Source organism: Melopsittacus undulatus, unplaced genomic scaffold (genome assembly GCF_012275295.1).
Source record: "Melopsittacus undulatus isolate bMelUnd1 unplaced genomic scaffold, bMelUnd1.mat.Z mat_scaffold_708_arrow_ctg1, whole genome shotgun sequence".
Taxonomy (NCBI): Eukaryota; Metazoa; Chordata; class Aves; order Psittaciformes; family Psittaculidae; genus Melopsittacus; species Melopsittacus undulatus.
In genome coordinates, this window is record NW_022994532.1 from 1071 (window position 1) to 21141 (window position 20071).

At 37.7% G+C, this 20071-nt stretch overlaps 1 protein-coding gene across 1 annotated transcript in view; it reads left to right on the top strand.

The window, feature by feature from the left end:
• Positions 1-1535: 1535 nt before the first annotated feature.
• LOC117438844 (proprotein convertase subtilisin/kexin type 5-like) overlaps positions 1536-20071 on the top strand; it is a gene marked incomplete at both ends in the record, with an annotated part of 28608 nt that continues 10072 nt past the window's right edge. Inside the window, 2 exons of the mRNA XM_034074230.1 lie at positions 1536-1748; positions 13091-13191. Coding sequence (XP_033930121.1) covers positions 1536-1748; positions 13091-13191 — 314 coding nt within the window. The remainder of the gene's footprint in view (positions 1749-13090; positions 13192-20071) is intronic.

The window sequence follows — 20071 nt, forward strand, 5'->3', positions numbered from 1 at the left end:
TTCAGTTATGCTTAGCTCAAAAAGCCCTAGTGAAACCCCTCTGAGCATCTGGATTAAATGAATCTATATGGCTAATTGTTTAGGTTGACCTGGTAGATGTCCAGCAGCTGTCTTTATGTTTTTTGTGGTACACAGTTGCAGTCTGTTTGGAAAAAAAAAACAACAAACAAACACACAAACTACCCCCATGGCCAAGCAATTAATTCATGTGCAGAAAGTGGTGTATTATGTATTGTAACATTAATTTATCATACATACATGATGAGTTGCAAGCAAATGAGGTATCAATGAGGCTCTTCGTTAGCATAATTATGACTGGGAGAGATTGTCCCATGCTTGGAGAGAATGTCATGTCAGAAACGGTGACACAATTTGGTTTAATCTAAGTTAAATTTAGCTCTTTGGTGAACATCAGAAACAGTGCTTCCTATCTGAAGCACTGAACAGTGCTGAACAGTGCTTCCTATCTGAACAGTGCTTCCTATAATGTGCTTCCAGATAGAGAGTGCTTCTAATTAATGCAAATCATATAGTTGCATGAATCTTAATTTTATTCACTGGCATGAAATATGTAAATATAAATAAGGGTAAGCCCAATTACCTATGTGTCAGTAACTCTTAATTCCCATCTATCAGTGATACAGGTAACTGATTATCTTCAGTTTTTCATATCAATGCCTATTTCAGAGTACGAGAACCACCAAAAATGTTTGATTCATTTGGAAACTATATATAAACTTCTGTGCATTAAGAAAAAGTCAAGGTGAAATTACCTATTTTAAGTCCTCATTTGAAATTTTGAATATGCTTTCGTAAGTAACTTTCCCAGCTAGACATACATTTAAAATGTTTGTGTTGAACTATTGCTTTAGTGCTTCATTAGGGTAGGTTTATAAGAATCTATTATTTTTGTCCATTTTTGTTTATATATTGTGTTGTGCATATAGCATTCATAATGGACAAGATGGGATGGACTAGATGATCTGGGTCCCTTTCCACAAGGTATTCTCTGATTCTGTGATTTACAGTGTCTGTGAAACAATGATGTTCTAGTTCACAGTGTATAATGTTACCCAGACTATACCTTGCCACAAGGCAACCCGAGGAGAGATAGCTGAGAGCATATTAATAAATAAAAGGTATAATGCATTACAAAGGGATTTAATTTCAAGTATGATATTTCTTTTCCTTTTCCAATACAGTATGATATTTTAATACTTCTGAGTCTTCAACATCTCTTTCTTGGTATGGCTAGATAGCATAGATGCAGAGCAACAAACAGACACTGTTTTAAAAGCTGTTCCTAGGCCTATGTTCATACCCCTCATTTTCTGAATTTTTCTGATGTCTGAGTCTGAACTCTTCTAAATCCTATTTTCATTTCAGGTTCTTCATACTGAGCTAGTTTCTTTTATTGTCTTTCTCTCATCAGATGTCTTTTTTTTGGGAAAAGACCTGTTTGTTAAGCAGTTGAGGGGAAAAGAATTATTAATCTTTTTATTATTAATCAAATCTTTTGTGCTGTTTCCATACAGGGACGAAGAGGCTTAGGTTCAGTCTTCGTTTGGGCATCTGGAAATGGTGGAAGAAGTCGTGACCACTGCTCCTGTGATGGCTACACCAACAGCATCTATACTATCTCCATAAGCAGCACCGCTGAAAGTGGGAAGAAGCCATGGTATCTGGAAGAATGTGCATCCACACTAGCTACAACATACAGCAGTGGAGAATCCTACGACAGGAAAATTGTATGGTTTAAATTTTTTTTTTTTAATTTGTATGGGTTTGTGTTGGCATAGGGACTTTGGGGAAAGGGAGAGGAGACGACTCATTTATACTAATTAATGAATTGCTTTAGGAAAAGATAATATGTGAGCAAGTTTCATTAAGCCCCAGAATGTTACTCTGTTGGGACCAGCATACTGCTCTTCGAAACAAGCATGGGTACCTCTGCATGTTGCAGCCTAATGCAATGCAGGTACACCATATTTGTAGCAGGTTTTTCCACTCACCTTGCTACTGCCACTTTTGAGTGATGCTTCAAAGATCCTATTGCTACTGCAATTGAAGCAGATTTCTTTCATTACAAATATCTTGTAGCCCATCAGTAGGCCTGAGAACATAGTCTCCTTTTGTTTTTAATCCATTTATCAATGGTTTTCATATTTTACATATATGGTATTATCAGTTTTCTTATGTACCTCGATATTTTTTCAGATTTATTTTGATCCAGCATCATTCCTATCTTACATTCAAAGACAGTCCCTATCACTCAGATTGCTGCCTAGCTGATGTATTGTAATCAAGACTGAGCTCAGAACTTACCTTTCCTGTATTACTCTTCATCTCATTCCAAAACAGCCAGCATCCATTTTCCATTACCTTTCATCTTCTCTGGAAGCTAACAAATTGTTACAGTTCTGTTTGATAATCTATTGATACCATTAGTATTTCTTTGCTATATCTGCTTTTTCAAATTAAGTGAATTCAATATACTTTTCAATATTCAGTATTACTGCTTTAACCTTTTGAACCCTTTTACTAGGTTTATCAGGTTTGCTAATATTGTCCTCTTCCCTGCTTACTTATTCTACTGTATAACTTACAGATCATATGTTCTTCCTGATTAGAAAATTTAGGGATTTTTTTTCCCCTAGATGTTTCTGTAAGCACACATCTAATATCACTTTCTTTATGGTTCTTAGCAGATACCTCTCTTGGCAGTGGTGAGGAGTTAAAAATTCTTGCAGCTATGTTTTTTTAATAGTCTGCCTTGTTTTCAGGATTCTGGGATCCTGGCCATCCCTTCTTGGGTTTCGTCCCTATTTCAGATGATCTAATTTTTGTTTTAAACTTGTTCTGAGATACTTCTCTGTTCCAGTAATTTTTCTGTTCTTAACTTGCTTCTTCTGACTGAAACATTATCTCTCTTCCTGGCATGTTTCTTGTTTTCCCTGATAAATAATAAAGAAAATAAATTACTGTGTCTCCTAGCAGTCCTCACTTCTGTGATTAAATCCCATCTACTGCCTTTTGACAGGCTTTTGCTAACTTCATATTTAAGTGAGGCTATACAATATAAGGTGAGCAGATGTGATTGTTGTTTGCCAGACAGACCTCTTGCTTAGGCAAGTCTGTGGGCCTCCCTGAGTCCTTCAAATCCAGCAGTTGCTGTCATCTCAACAATAATTTTCATAAAGATAATCAATCTTGTTTAGAAAGTTTACAGTGAAAGAAAATCCACTTAAATTTAGGGCAAGTAATTTTAATTGCCCATTACTGTTAAAAAAAAGCTTCTTGTTTGTTATCTGAGCTCCTCTAGCTTCAATTTCTAGGCATTTGGTTGTGTCACAGATTTTACTGCTAGTGTGAAAACACTCTAGTTGTCTAATGTCTTTCACTCTAGCCATGTAGCCTGAACGATTAATCCCTTTTGATGGATGAAGGTAAACTGCTTCTGTCATTCTGTAAAAGGCATGTTTTCTTCCATTTTGTGAGCTTGAAGTACCTAAACTGCACACACCAGGTAGTAGCTGTGTCAGTGCCAAATGCACAAGAAAATGTGTATCCTTGAGTGCCAACTCAGTTACCCCCTTCTTGATACATTAAGTCTGACTGAGACTTGCCAGCTTTACAGCCATGTAATGTGTTCATAGTTGTGTGATGTCCAGTTCCACTCTCAGAGCTGTTGCTTCTCTGTTTCAGAATTAGTGGCCCAAGGGGTAGATACAAAGACAGTTATGGTCTCTTTATTGAATCATTTACCACTGGGTCTACTGGTTTAGTACTCTATGCAGATCAGCCCTCATCATCACTTACTTCTCCAAAGTTTCTCTAAGTACAACATTCAAGGTTCTCATGTTTTCTTCCAGATTTTTGATAAAAGCTTTAAGTCATACTAAGGCCAAGAATCAAATAGTGTAAGGCCCGACTAGAGTCTCATTTTTCATATGTGCTATAAGCACATACATAATTTCTCTGCTTCTAAGTATGTGTCTGATTTCTTATATATGCTTAGCTTTTGAGACTATTTTAAATCTATATATTGTCATGTAAACTTTTAATCTTTTAAATTATTTTAATTATTTAATGTTCAGTATCACATTATGTGTCTTGTAGAAACCTGATTATACTACTTTCAACCAAAGTGGTGGCCAGAAAAATAATCTGCAGCATTTTGGCAAGCTATTCTCCAGCAGCTTATGTTATCCACTAATAAATATACTAGTTAATTAATGTATTCATAATTAGTTTAAATCCTGTATAAGTTCTTTTACACCAGATAAAAGCTTAGCAAATTAAAGAAATTATTAGGACAATGCTGCTTAGCCTTTCAAATATTGACACTGAATGGGTTTTCTTTCAGTCTTCTGGAACTTCTCCAGTGTTCAAAGACTAGCTAAAATCAACAGTACAGTCTGACATGCTCCCTTTCCAGCTCTTGTAAAAGTCTTTGGTGCTTCCAAACTTTCTGATTTAAACTTGCTATTTAAGATGGCTATAAATAGGAAGATGATTTATCATTTTTCTGTGCTCTGAATTTTTTTTCCAAAAAGGAACATTCAGTGAAATAACCACTTACTGTACACTGCTATTAAACTATTCTTTTGGACAATTAGAACAATACTGTTTTGGGATTCTTTTGCTTCTGTTATACTTCGAAATAAAACATCCTTATACCTTATTCTGATCTTGTAAGCTTCAACATTTTAACCTTTGTCCTTCCTTACCACCTTTGTGCACCTTCTATCTTCTAATTTTTATTCCTTGCTATCCAGTGTCTTTTCTTCACTTTTATTTACTTTTTGTTAGCTAGTTAGTTACTGCTTCTTTCACTTCTCAATACTTTCTTTGTTGACCAGCATATCCTTGCTTATTTTTACAAAAAGCTATTAAAATATCTATATGTTTCTCAGACTTTATTTGTAGTTTTCTACTTAGCTGATTTAACCTTTGTACATCCTTCTGGCTTTTTGATAGGTGTAGTTTTCTTGATGATTGTCTTCCATTCTTTTCAAATAACATGGACATTCTGCTTTTACGGAATGCAGAATTACTATTTCAATATATATAGGTATTGGTTGTAGGTATTTCTATACTATGGTATTGCAGGTCCTCATATGCTACTGAAGTTTGTTCTGAGTTTCTTTGACAAAAAGTAACCGCAACTTAATTTGATTTTGATTGTTTATTTCTTACATGTCACTCCTTTATGACTTGAACTAGCATCAAACACATGTGCAGGTGATCTCACCTTTATTGTCAGAGACTTCCTTCTGAAATATTTTTTGTTTTGCTGAAGTATAGTACCTATCACTTCCAGAATTTGTGCACTGTGCTAGTACGTAGTTTTTTACTTTATTGTAAGATTTTGAAAAAGTATACTTTACAAAAGAGACATTACTTATTATATGTAGAATAAACATATATTATCTCATAATTTGGGAAATAATGAAGAGATCTTACATAAACATTGAAAAAAATTTTAAAAATATGCCTCTTTAAAAACATCCTCCAATGTCTCCATTGGAGATCTCGCACAGGCTACTGGAGAAAAGTAAAAATAAATTTTAATTGAAATCCATCAGTTCTGTAAGCACTGATTGCTTTTACTAATCAGATCCTACATTCCTTTGGGAGCAGTCCAGTCACATATGCCAATTTCAGATTATTCCTACACAGTGTATCATTTTGCACAGCAAATGGTAAAAACATAAGTGTACTGAGGAGCCATAGGAAGTAGCCCAAATCCGTTGATTCTTTGTTTACCAGAATTTAATTTACCCTTGACTACTTTTGTGCAAAACAGCTTTGATGTTATGTGTGTGGTTAGATGCACTGATCTCAAATGCTTGAATAGCAGACCATAAATATTCCCTCCAAGACTATTTTTCCTGCACTTCAGTTTCAGTTGATTTCTGAAACACACACCCTACCTGAGGGTGTTTTGCTACTTGGTATTTAAAGCAAGGCAAGCATGTTTCCCCCTCCAGACACCTTCAGTGAGGAAGCGAAACACTGTGCATTAAATGCAGTCAGTGGCTTTCTGTGTTGTGTTTAATCCAGTTAACTCTCATAATGGATAGCAGCTACATGCTTCTGTTATGCTGCAGCCCAGTGGGAAATTACATGAAATTGTGAGGCTAGTTCAAACTGAGTATTAGGTAGTCCTTCAGTATGCACATATATGGAAGCAAGGACTTTGCTGTCACCTTGTGACTGTCTTGCTTATAGCGTGATTTTGAAAGCGATAAGGACAGTATCACTATTCTCTTCTCCAACTTGTATATTAAAATCTAGTCCAACTGAAGACCTATAAAACCTCATTTAGCTTGGAAAGAAATCTTGTTTGAACCAAGAACTGAAGACAACTGAAAATGTGGAGGACAAAGTTTTTCACTGCTGTAAATGCTACAAGAATCTAGAATAAAAATGTGTATTTATTTTCATTATTGTACCCACATCCTTTTCACTGCATAGTATCTCACATTTTTGTTTAGACTGCTGCCTCTTTTGAGTCAGATTTTCTTCATATTTTTTCACAAAAAGCTTAGAGCTTGCGGTAAGTTTGAAGGGGAAAATAATACTAGAAGAAAAATAGATTATTATTATTAAATTTAAAATCTCCAAATTCTATTACGCGTATTAATGTATATTCAGTATACAAATTAGTTATGAAGAGCTCAAACTTCATGCTGTAACATGAAAAAGTAACAATGTTTGTTCAAGGCTTATGGTGATTTGGTTTGTTGGAGGCTCCTGTATTCAGAATAGGAAGAAAAATACCGCTGCAATAAATTCGGAAGATGTGACATGATGTGGGATTTACAATCAAAATCAAATGAACTCGTTCTTACTTTTTGTCATGTACTTTTATAAGGTTTTCTAGTCCAGAGGTTTTTTTCAGTCTTGTACAATGATAGCATAAGAACATAATTTATGCATAACTCTTTTCCATATTAAGGTTTTTATCTACTGACTTTGAGCAAAACTAAATGGAAGCAAATTCTGGCCTGAAATAACTTGAGCTAACAGTTACAGTTAAACACACAATGATCATCTTGCGTGAGTTCCTTCTTGTTTCAAGTGTGCTTGACTTCATGCTTTACCAAATCTTATTGTAGTACTGTTAGCACATTATTGGAAACAGAGTTTCCAACCTTTCGGATGTATTGTCATGCCCAAAATGTGCAAACTGCCTTTCCCAGGTGCAGCTGGGTGTATGCCTTTTATATAGACTCCTGGGAGAAAAGAGTTAGGTTTACTTTAGGTGCTTCCAAGAGCAGCTGCAGGGTGCCAGCATAGGTGTAGGTGTACAAGCTCACACTTTGGGACAAGGGCAAATAAAAGGCAATATAGAGATATACTTTACAGAACTTATCTTTCAGAACACACTGAGTGCAGAAATGCTGGTTAATATACAATTAAGGTATTTTTTTCTATTATTCTGTTCTCTGCTATTTTGAATATTGTAGGACAATGCTGGAAGATAGCTTCCTCAACTGCAGACCATGCAGCTAGGGCAGATTAAGCACAACTTAATGCAGTTATCAATAGGGGGCCTTTCATTTATCAGACATATTGTACAAATGCATCACATTTCCTTTTACTTCCTTTTTCACAGAATCACAGTATCACAGAATCCCAAGGGTTGGAAGGGACCTCAAAAGATCATCTAGTCCAACCCCCCTGCAAGAGCAGGGTAACCTAGAGTACATCACACAGGAACTTGTCCAGGTGGGCCTTGAATATCTCCAATGTAGGAGACTCCACAACCCTCTCTGGGCAACCTGTTCCAGTGCTCTGTCACTCTTACAGTAAAGAAGTTCTTCCTGATGTTAATGTGGAACCTCCTATGCTCCAGTTTACACCCATTGCCCCTTGTCCTGTCACTGGATATCACTGAAAAAAAGCCTAGCTCCATCATCCTGACACCCACCCTTTACATATTTGTAAACACTGATGAGGTCACCCCTCAGTCTCCTCTTCTCCAAGCTAAAGAGACCCAGCTCCCTCAGCCTCTCCTCATAAGGGAGGTGTTCCACTCCCTTCATCATCTCTGTGGCTCTGCGCTGGACTCTTTCAGGCAATTCCCTGTCCTTCTTGAACTGAGGGGCCCAGAACTGGACGCAGTATTCCAGATGCGGCCTCACCGAGGCAGAGTAGAGGGGGAGGAGAACCTCTCTTGCCATACTAACCACACCCTTTCTAATGCACCCTAGGATGCCATTTGCCTTCTTGGCCACAAGGACACATTGCTGACTCATGGTCATCCTCCTCTCCACCAGGACCCCCAGGTCCCTTTCCCCTTCACTCATTTCCAGCAGGTCAACCCCCAACTTGTACTGGTACATGGGGTTGTTCTTCCCCACATGCAAGACTCTACACTTGCCCTTGTTGAATTTCATCAAGTTTCTCCCTGCCCAACTCTCCAGCCTGTCCAGGTCTGGCTGAATGGCAACACAGCCTTCTGGTGTGTCAGCCACTCCTCCCAGTTTAGTGTCATCAGCGAACTTGCTGAGGGTACACTCAGTTCGCTCATCCAGGTCGTTGATGAAGATATTAAACAGCACTGGTCCCAGCACCGACCCCCCGAGGGACTCCACTGGTCACAGACCTCCAGCTAGATTCTGTGCCATTGCCCACAACTCTCTGCCTTCTTCCTTTCAACCAGTTCTTGATCCACCTCACTACCTGTTCATCAAGCCCACACTTTCTTAGCTTATCTATGAGAATGCTGTGGGAGACAGTATCAAATACCTTACTGAAATCAAGAAAAACCACATGTACCGCTCTACCATCATCCCTCCACCTAGTCACTTCCTCATAGAAGGCTATAAGGTTGGTCAAACATGACTTCCCCTTCATAAAACCATGTTGGCTGTTCTTAATAACCCCCTCATCCTTGATATGCCTAGAGATGGAGTCAAGAATAAGTTGTTCCATCACCTTTCCAGGGACGGAGGTAAGACTGACTGGTCTATAATTACCCGGGTCCTCCTTCTTGCCCTTCTTATAGACTGGTGTGACATTTGCCATCTTCCAATCCTCAGGCACCTCTCCCATTTCCCACGATTTACCAAGGATGATGGAGAGTGGCCTAGTAATGACCTCCGCCAGCTCCCTCAGCACCCGTGGGTGCATTCCATCCGGACCCATTGATTTATAGATGTCCAGATAGCAAGTTATTTCTTAAAGCACTAAGGAATCTACATATGAAAGTCACTCACAAATATAATTTATGAACTTATTACATGACTTAACCTTCTGAAAATAACTCAACGTTACACCTATTTCTTTGTTTTCTAAAAAATGCCTGTTCATATCCTGAATTCATTCTCTTCTGAGATACACTTCTGCCTTGCTAACTAGGTTCTGCTCTAAGCAGAACCTAAAACCCAAAAAAAAATCAACTTGTCTTGCCAGTTCTTAAAACACAAAAAAAAACCCCCACTGCTCTTGTTCAGAAACTTTCAGTGTATCAAGATACACAGAACCTGGCACCTTCAATTTTGAGTAGCTTCAGATACACAAAAGATATGAGAAGGATCAGTAGATCTTCATTAAACCCATGTCACTTCTAGGGATACAGTTTCATAGAAATCAACATATCTTGAAGACCTGTACCAGAAGGTATATAATGGTTCAGTAAGTTCAGAGAGCTCATGTCACAGAACATAAAATAGCAAGAAATGCAGAGGCTCAGGAATGAACAGTGAGTGCTAAGGGAAATCCTTTTTTTTTTACCTTAGCCGTTAACGTCCCGATCAGTGAAACTATGGAAAGATCGGTTATGCAGCCTCAATAATGACTGTACAGAAATGGCATCTCCTTAATTCTTCAGAGGAAGTTACTTCTATAAAACTGTTGCAGTGTTCTAGAGCTTTTTCTTTAATAAATACATGGACTTTCTGAAAGCTGTTGGCTTCTGCATATGGCAGGTATTACATTGTGGTGACTAATTTAATTTTTCTCTGCCTTTTATCAGGGTGTCTGTCCTAGGTTGTTGATTTCATGTTGGTTAAACTAGGTCAGTACCAGAAACATTGTCATTGTCTTCAATCAAATCTGGTTGATTCAAAAGATTTAGAAGTGGCTATAATTCATCTCCCTAGAAATATGGCATAGACTTTTCTTGGGCAGTCTGACTACCATTTTCATAGCTCAGCAGTTGTTGCAAAGGTATTTGAAGCGTACAAATGTGCTGTACTCAACAAAAGATGCAAAAATTTCTGCTTATCCCCACTCTTAATCAGAATGACAGCTAATATACTCTAATGAGAGCTTCATGATGCTGTCAGATACCACATCCTTTTATTGTAATTAATGATGTTGCCCTCATACGGTTCACTATTTTAATTCTTCAAGCTTGCTCACCTGGTGGTGGTCCTGTACCCTTTTTTTTTTCCTTAGGGTGGATGCAACTCTTCTCTGACATTGAATCCATAGGGCTGAAAAAATGCCTCAGATCTTGGAGGTAACTTAGACTTAAAACATCTCAGCCTCTATTAGTAACTTGGCTTTGAAATAGCTCAAGTGGGATTTCCACTAAGGAAGCTTTCCGTACAACATCTGTGGATATATTTGCTGAGTGAAGGAGAGAGATAAGGATCTGTAGTTCAAACTGCTGCCACAACATCAGCTTTGAATGTGAGAGATGTTGCAAAATAAAGAGCCGTCATGGTTTGTTGTGCTTAATATCTGTAGCTACAGGACAATAAAACACTCTGGAAGCATGTTATTCCAGAGGATGAGAGATACAGATAGCACAATTCAGTGTGCTTTTCACTGTATTGAGAGAGGCTGTCTCTTAAGAAAAGGCTGCTCTTGGGGCACTTCTCCCTGCCTGAGCTCCCATAAGCTTTGCCTATGGTCTTCTGAGGAAAGCGCCTGCTGCACCACTTTTTTGCAAGGGATAAGGTACCAGGCTACAAAAGAGACAACCATGTGTTAGTCCCTTTTCCTGCCCTCTTTTTCCTGATCTCCCTTTTACTCCTTGCCACAGTGCTGACCATTGTTTTTACAAACGAGATACCGGAATCTTGTACCTATTAGGGTGCTTGTCATCCTGTAGTCTTTCAACATGTTAATCACTGCAAAATCACTGCTTGCATTTGCACATACAGGCAATGTCATGTTAGGACAGTTCCTGTTGCAGTTTCACTGCTTCATATTATCACGGCATTTATGGGATTTGCATGCTTAAACGTTTTTCCAACACTTTTCATTGTTTAAATTAATACAGTCATTACAAAAGAAGAAATTACATGAACATTTTGTTTATGGGGTTCAACTTTTACCTGATGAACGATAAAAGAAATTATTTAACAAGGTGTGCATTTATGAAGGATATTAAATAATAAGGGGAAAAAGAGGTTCCTTCTGAACTTTGTTATTCAAGAAATCTGACTTTTGGTATGTTCACTAATTTAAGTGTGTGACATTATAAATGCCTTTATCCCTCTTTCAATTTCTGAAAGCCTCCATTTTGTTTCGCTTGCTCACTGCTTGTGTTCAGTAATAATTTCCTGGTGCTGTTAGCTCCTTCCCTATTAGAAGTCTTCTGTGTTAGCTTGTATATGCTTATATGTCATGAGCACTTTAAGCAGCCTTATACAAATTATGTAATCCATATACTACTGAATATGGCAAATGCAAATGTATGAAACATATGAAGCATGCAATTGCTTGCATTCTGCCCAGAGATGATGTGGCTGTTTCTTCAGGTCGTATTTTGCGTATCTTCCCGTTTCAAATCTAGACAGACATTTTTAGATGCCCTGTGCTTTTTTGTGATTTTTTGATCCTCTCATCTCTCCTTTTCCCATCTTTCCGCATACCTGTGTTGCAAATGAAGTATTATACTAGTGAATTAGGGTTAGGGTTAGGGAAATGGAGATATAGTAATTCTGGTTGCTTAGGTAGGAAGCTGTGTGAGCAACTTCCTTGCCTCCCAGGCAGATGTCTCGTAGTGACTGAGTCTCAGGGATTAGCTAAAATGCTGAGAATAAGGTTGGCATCACAAGTCATTCACTCTGGCACCTTCATGGAGTTTTCCGTGCTGTGGGCTGCTACTGCTATCTGCTAGCAACTTTCCTCAAGTCTGCATGGGTTTTGCTTGAGCTTCTGTTAGGTAGTAGTGGCTTACTATCTCTGCTGCCTTGCTCTTGCTAGCAACTACTTCTTCTGGAAGAAGATCATAGGTTATAATCTCTTTAGATTGCCTGAAAGAAGCAGAATTTAGGATAAACACATTTTTTGTGTGTGATATACTGTCTTACAGAAAGAATCTGCCTAACGTTCATAATGATATCCTAATGCTAAGTAGAAGACTGTGTCTCTAGTTGGTAGTGCACATTACAGTTCATATTATCTACTTTAAATTACATATAAAAATATGTGGCAGGATATATTTAAGTAATTTGTAACAATTTAGATCTGCAAATAACTAATTAGCTGGTAATGTCTAGGTCAAATTTGTGATTACATCAGGACTTTCCAATGAATTGTTGCTTAATTTCATGTGAATTATTGCATAAGGCATGAAGGAAGGATTAATCACGATACTTAGCATGAGCCCAGTGGTATTCTGTTCTGTCACATAGTTCCAATGTGACTTCAGGCAACCTGATTACCCCCTGCATACTTCTCCTGTAGTATCTGGGCATAACCAGGCTGTACATAGGGAGTTCTGTAAGATGGAGCTCCTTCTTCTTTGTGAAGCACTTAGAGATTCTTAGACATAAAATATTCTATAAATGCAGTAGAAGGGCAGAGTTCTAACTGTGCTGTTTTAAAACACTCTGCATGTTTTTTCTAATTTACAAGTCTTTTTGTTTATCATGCCATGAGAAGAATGGAGACTAATTTATGTTTTCAGTGCAACAGAGGAACTTGTAAACTTCTCCAAGTTCACAAGTGACTTCAGGCTCAGAGTATAATGTCATGTGTTCTGACACCTTTTTTTTTAACTTTCCTTGCAATGAAAGAAGGGAATATGGTCCATGTACATGCAGCTCATTTGAGCAAATGAAACCTGTTCTGATTTCTAAAGCTGTGTTCTAAATTTCACACATTCAATTTCTTCCAGATCACCACAGACCTGAGGCAGCGTTGCACAGACAGCCATACCGGAACCTCAGCCTCTGCACCTATGGCTGCTGGCATCATTGCACTGGCACTGGAAGCAAAGTAAGATCCAAGTTATACTCTGAAAAAACAGTAAAACTTATGGAAAGAACTTTCACACTCATCAGGTGCCTTTATCCAGGGATCTCAAGGTGTTTTGGAAACTCTGTTGTAACAAATCACAGTACCATTCCAAGGGCAGGAAAAATACGTGTGGTTATTTCATCTGCAGAAAGCTGACACCATGGAAATGACAACAGAGTATGCAGTGTTGAAATGACTTGAAACCGTGTTGAACAAGATAGTTTCCACTAAATGATGTACAGCATCCTCACAATGTCTTACAGTACCCTCACAGTGCTGCCCAGATCTGCTGGACTCTGCAGGCTACTGTAGGTCACCTCTTGCATTCATCAGGCTCTTCTTAGTGGTGTCCATTCTTTAGTGTTGAAAAAAGTTTTGGGGTGGTGTTAGGCTATCATGAACAAAAATGAACATAGGATGAAATATAGAAATTCTCAACTTCTGAATGCTGACACAAGTCTGTTTTTTAGTAGGTTAATTTCCTCAGCTGTAAAAACTGGATAGTGTGGCTCCATAGTCACTTTACCTCAGAAAAATCTCCGTCTTACACTTATTCTCTCAACTGCAGGATTTTGTTCTTTGTGTAATAAGTATCTTTAATATGTTTCATGGAGCAGCAGAAATACTGGAAATTTATTGGGTAAATATGTATTTCAAAACTTTTTGCATTACTTTGTGCTGTATTAGATAATATTTGCAGGTCTGAGGTGGAATGCTCCACCACAAGTCCTGCTTGAAATCAAATGTTTCTCTGTGGTAGGACACCAACTCTATTAAATTCGAAAAAAAAAACAGTTTCCTCTGGGGGCTTCCAGTTCCTTTGAAGGAAGTAAAAAATTTTCACACAATAGCGATTTCAAATTATATATAATTTATAACAGTAGAATTATTTTTACACTTTCATGTGCAAGAAACCATGGGTCAGTTTTCAACACATAATACCTTTTTGCTGTTGAGATATAGTCATAAGAGTTAGTAATTGAAGAGCTGACATAATCTTAAATAGTGTAGTACTTGTATCATTATGATTAATTTTCTTAATGAAATCACTAGAAACAAAGGTATTTTAAATATTCATATAATGCTATTGTTTTAAAGTATATATGTGTATCTTTTTTAATTTCAGCTTTTAAAATCCTTAAATCATTCTAAACATCTTGCACATGCAGATAAAATTGTATGTGCATAAATTTAATTCTGCTGAAAGTTTTTCTAATTGTTTCTTAATGAATGCAGTTTGCTTGGTAATTTATTGTTTGTGTTCTATATGATACTTTGCATGCATTTTCTAACAGACTATTATTGTAATTGAAACTTTCAAAGAATTACAGCACAAAATACTTACAGCCAGTTATTGATGACTGTGGCAAAACACACCGAAGCTTACACTTTACACAGGCTTTTTTCTTTGTGAACTTTAGTGACTATACAAATAAGAAATCCTTGTTAGTGCTATGTACTACTTAGGAGTTTGAGGGTTTTTTTCCAAACTAGTAGTTGCTATGATAGGAACAAAGACAAGGCTGCATTAATGTTTCACATGTGGTGATAGAGACAAAACGCACCAGCGACTAAAGACCCTAGTCACTTTCTTGTGTTTGTAGTACTTTGTTGCATGGTGCTAACAAGAGATTTGGGGTGAAAAAAATACTGATTTTATTTTCTTTCAGATTCTGTTCAATTTGTGTATATGGAGGGATCTTTCTCGTTTCCAAATGTTGGCCTGTGTTTTAATAGATCCAATGACATCTTAATAATATCGTAGATCTGGTTTTATTAATTTGTAGATGTTCTTCAGCTTTTCTATCCTAAGAGTACTTACAACCAACCTTTTGAGCACAGCTGTGAAAGAAAAAAGAGGAAATAAGGAAAATAAATATTTCCAGCTTTCCCATTATGTTTTTCCCATGAATTAATCCAGTCTTAGGGTTTGAGAAACTGTTGGTCTTATGAACTTTTAGATTATGAAGTAAGGCCTTAGTATTACAAGGCAGTCATATCATAATATATTAATAGAATTATAGACTGGTTTGGGTTTGAAGGGGCCTTACAGATCATGTACTTCCTGCCGTGGGGTGGGGCACCTTCCACTGGAGCAGATTACCCAAAGCCCGTTGAACAGTATCAGGGATTAAGGCAGCCACAATTCTCTTGGCAACCTATTCCATTGCCTCACCACCCTCATGGTAAAAAATTTTCTCCGAATGTCTAATCTAAATCTACCCTTTTTCAGTTTAAAACCATTCCCCTTGTCCTGTCACTACATGCCCTTTTAAAAAGTCCCTCTCCAGATTTCTTGCAGGCCCCATTTAGGTACTGGAAGGCTGCTCTAAGGTCTCCCTGGAGCCTTCTCCAGGCTGAACAAGCCCAGATCTCTCAGCCTGTCTTCATAGAAGAGTTGCTTCAGCCCTTTGATATATTTGTGGCCTCCTCTGGACTTGCTCCAGCAGGTCCACATCCTTCTAAATGTTGTTGCCCTCAGAGCTAAGCACAGCTCTGCAGGTCCTCTCATGAGAGCCGAGTAGAGGGGCAGGATCACCTCCTTCGACCTGCTGGTCATACTTCTTTTGGTGCAGCCCAGCATACAGTTGGTTTTCTGGGCTGCAAGTGCACACTGCAGCTGGCCTGTGTTAAGCTTCTCATCAGCCAACACCCCAAGTCCTTCTCCTCAGGACTGCTCTTGTTGTCCAGTCTGTATCTGTGCTTGGGAAATTCAGTTTTAGTGACTTGGATTTGTTTGTATAGAATCTGTTCAGATTATTTTAGTCCATTTCTAAACAGTTACTCTCATCTGCTTATCTGGTTTGAAAATTCAGTTTGTATTTTTCACCTTTGATACCTACCAACTTATGTGATCTTAAATAATGCTAGGAATTCAAAGTATACAAAAAAAACCTTTTGAAGCCGTGTCAAGTAGTTTATTCAATACTTCTAAAATATATGGCATGAAAAGGACATGATAGTGTGGTCTTGGCATTAGGACTTACTGGAACTCATTTGCATTCAGAGTTTGTCTTTACACAGACACTTCCCTAGATGCCATATTAGTGCCTGTGCTAATGGCCCTAATGTTCATACAATTTTTTTTAAAAAGAGTAGTTGGAAAGGGGTTTTGCAAAACTATTTATGATTATACATATAGCAAGCTGTTTAAAAATTGGAGCAGTTAGTCCTGAACACTTCTTGAATATGTCTGTAATAATGTATAGTTTTATTCCACTTTGTGCTGCAAAAACACAACAAACTATGCCGTGGGAGGGTTTTGGGTTTATGGGGTCGGTTTTCCCTAGTAGCCAAGTTTTGTTCCTGGGAAACATCAGGAGGTGAGCAGAGCACTAGTCTGGCCTGGATAGAAGTCCTAACAGCCAAGAAGTTGCTTCAACTCACGTACAAAGGTACATTAAATGAATGGAAAATGAGCAAGGTGGATTTCCACTCTGACTTGCCACTTTCTTTCTTTGATAAGCCCCATATGGTGGGATTGGCAAGTAGCTGAAGGAAGACCTCTTACTTCCACTCAATAAACCCTCATTTGAACCCTCCACTTGGTTTTCAACTGGGATCTGCTCCTGAAATCCTGGTTTGGGATTGTGGTCTACTAAATATTGCAATTTGAAATAATGTGAACACATCCTTTTTTTTATTTTCTATCCAGCGTTTCAGAATCAAGTGTCATGTTCTCCTCGGGAATCAAAGACTTATAACTGAGTTTCAGACTGCTTGTTTAGAATCCCTGAGGGCAAAATGTAGATATGCAACAACTATCACACAAAGGATATCTCTTAATCTTCATATTCTATGGTTTTCTTATGGTATTCAGGTAGTTAATTGATATATCAGTTGATTCCTGGTATATCTAGGATCCTGTTCAGGCTGTATTGCACTTCTTAGTCATTACATAATGTTGAATTCTGGTAATTGTAAACCAGCAATTACGGATATGAAGTGTAATCTATTTAGTCAGACGAGGCAGCAATGTTCTTACTAAAAGTGAACTACTTGTATTGCATAGTACCATCTACTGTTGATATGAGAAATACTTTTTCTCATTGATGAAAGGTCTGAATTTGGAAACTGGGTCAATCAGGGACAGAAGAGCCACTATGCTCCACATTTGTTCCAGTGGGTATTGTGCTGTGTTCCTCTGGAAAAGCCAAATTTAAAAAAAAAAAAATTAAAATCTTACGGTGCTGATGGAAGAATACATTGTACATCCCCAGATGAACTGCATGTTTCACTGTCTGTAAGCCAATGCATGTTTTCCAACCCGTGATAACAGCAGTTGCATGAGTAAGAAGTACTACCTGAAATGGAATATTAATCTGCTATATTTCTATACTCAGTGGTACATCTTTGGAGAGTCTGTTTACTTCTGTGATTCCTTTTATGTGAGCTATATACTTCATTTATCTTTGGTTACATGAAACCAAGCCTAGAACAGGGTAGTGCTGGGAAGAGATAAAGAAATTCAGTTAATTCTGATACCATCGATCCAGTCAGAAATGTGAGAGTGCACCACATTCTTGTAAAAGGCAGTACAACCAAGAACAATCACTGAGATGAACGGAAAATTGAGTTCACATTGCAAGGGGTCAAGAGTGTCAAAGGAAAATACTTTGGATTTCTGAAAACTGATTAGATACTTGCAATATTTCCCATAGTGATTGGTTGTCTTACAGAAAGGAGGAGAGTAATAACGTACTGTCTAGCAAGGGGCAGTTTTGGATATAGAGAACATAATTCTGTGTCATCAAAGTTATGAGGCTTTTACTGATTCATAAGTATAGTCAGGGGCTAAAGGTGATGAGACAGTTGAGGCAACTGTGGAAATACTGTCAGGTGACCTCTATATGCAGGCCTCCAGTGTAAGAGGAGATGTTGTCATTTACGTCAACCAGCTTTAGTTAGGTCTTTGCTTCACTGATTGGCTGCCTGTTATAAAAGGGAATGCTAGAGCATGTGAGTTGGAAATCTTTTGTGAATCTTTGCATTTTTAGAACAGTTTTAAAAATAATGCTCTTAATTGTGAAGCATTTGAAAAACTTAAACATAAATACATGCTTAAGTTAGAACCTGTGTTTCTTTTGAGTTTTAACCACCTGTGCCACTTATGCAATTCCAGTTATTATATTGACACTGACCTGGATATATTTTCCTGAATTGCAGGATGCCCTGTATTTCCCATTTAAAGGTCCTGTTTTCAGTTCCATGTAAATTTGCTGACGAAAAATTGTTCAGTCTGAAATTTTCTATGTAACTGGCTTTAAAAATGTTTTAAGAAAATCCTGTTCAGACATTTCTTAAACTGAGTCTGGGTTAAAAAAAAAAAAAAAAAAAACAACAAAAAACAAAAACCAAACCCAAAAAAGCAAACAAAAAAAAACCAGACATGTTTGATTGTGATAATTTTTAACTTTTTCATTGAGTTTTTACCGTGTCTGCGCTATGGAGCAACAGCTAGAAACAGAACAAGTGGATAAACATTGTTCTGGTGCCAGGGTAATGCCTTTTACTTTTATAAGCTTTTCAGAAATCTCAGTTGGCATGTGCTCAGTTGAGAGTTAAGATTTTGGCAGCTCTATCCCTTATAGCTTTTTGGTTCTCCAAATGTTCCCCAGACTCAGGTTTTAGAGGCTGTTCGGCACTATCTCTGAAGTTGCTCTTAGTGGTGCTGCTGGCTTTTCACTTTCAGAGCAGGGAGCTCATCTGCTTTTCCCAGTCTGTGTTTTTGCAGCAAGAGGAAAAGGAGCAAGTTCACAGGATTGCAGTCTTCCTGTAGTCTTTCTTTTAAGATTCATTGCAGTACAGTGTCATAGCTCTACTATATTTAAAGTGATCAGTTTGATCAGATTTGGCAGCTAGGTCAAATTAATAGCCTGGGTACTATGCTAATCAAAACAGCCTGCATTAACTAACCTGATAATAATGTAATGATTCCCTACATGCCCAGTTGTAGTTTGTTCTAAAACTGAGAACTGACCTAAGGTTTTTGCTGCTGCTGTTTCCATGCTGGTATCCCTCAGCTGACTGTGCAAACTGTCTTTTGGGTGGTCCCATTTCATTCTTCCTCTGGACAAGGCATAATAAGGGGTGTGATTCAGGTACCTCTCAAGATATTTCTCCTTAGAAACTCATCATTATCAACCTGCATTTGGGCCGTTGATTGTTTTCTTTTGGCACTTAGGATTTTCTGTCTCTGGGGAAAACATTATAGTTTGTAACGTCTAGAGTCTACCACTATTATGTGCACTGTGGATTTGGCACAGGTACACCAGAAAACTGTTCCTGGTTGATGTCTGTCTGCTTATCCTGCAGTTCATCTAAAGGAATATACCTGCCATGTGGTATCACAACTTGTCTGTATTCTATCCTAAAAAACAATATGTAATAATGTAAAAGATGGTTGTATCAATTGAAAAGCCTTCAGACTGACTCATAAAAAGACTAGGATGCATTGCAGAAGCTATGGAGATGCTGCACAGATATAAACTGAATGACATGAACTAGAGCCAGACATAAATCGGTAGAGATTATGTTGTGCAGAAAAATGCTGTTACCTCAAGAAGATGTTCAAAAAGCTAAGCTTTGAATGGAAAATTCTGATATTGTAGAATTTGTTAGCTTGAGATATTTAAGATAAATATGCTTAAAACATGAGTAATATGCTGAAATTACTTAGACATTGTTGAAATGGACAGATTAAAGCATGCCTTTACACAGTGAAATTTGGCAAATATCAGGACACTCAGAATGTAATTGGTTTAAATTATGTGTTCTTAATGAGTGTTCATCAGCAGTTTGGTTTTAGATGTGTATCACTGCTCTTCTTTGTCCAGTACCTAAATTAAGCTATTAATGG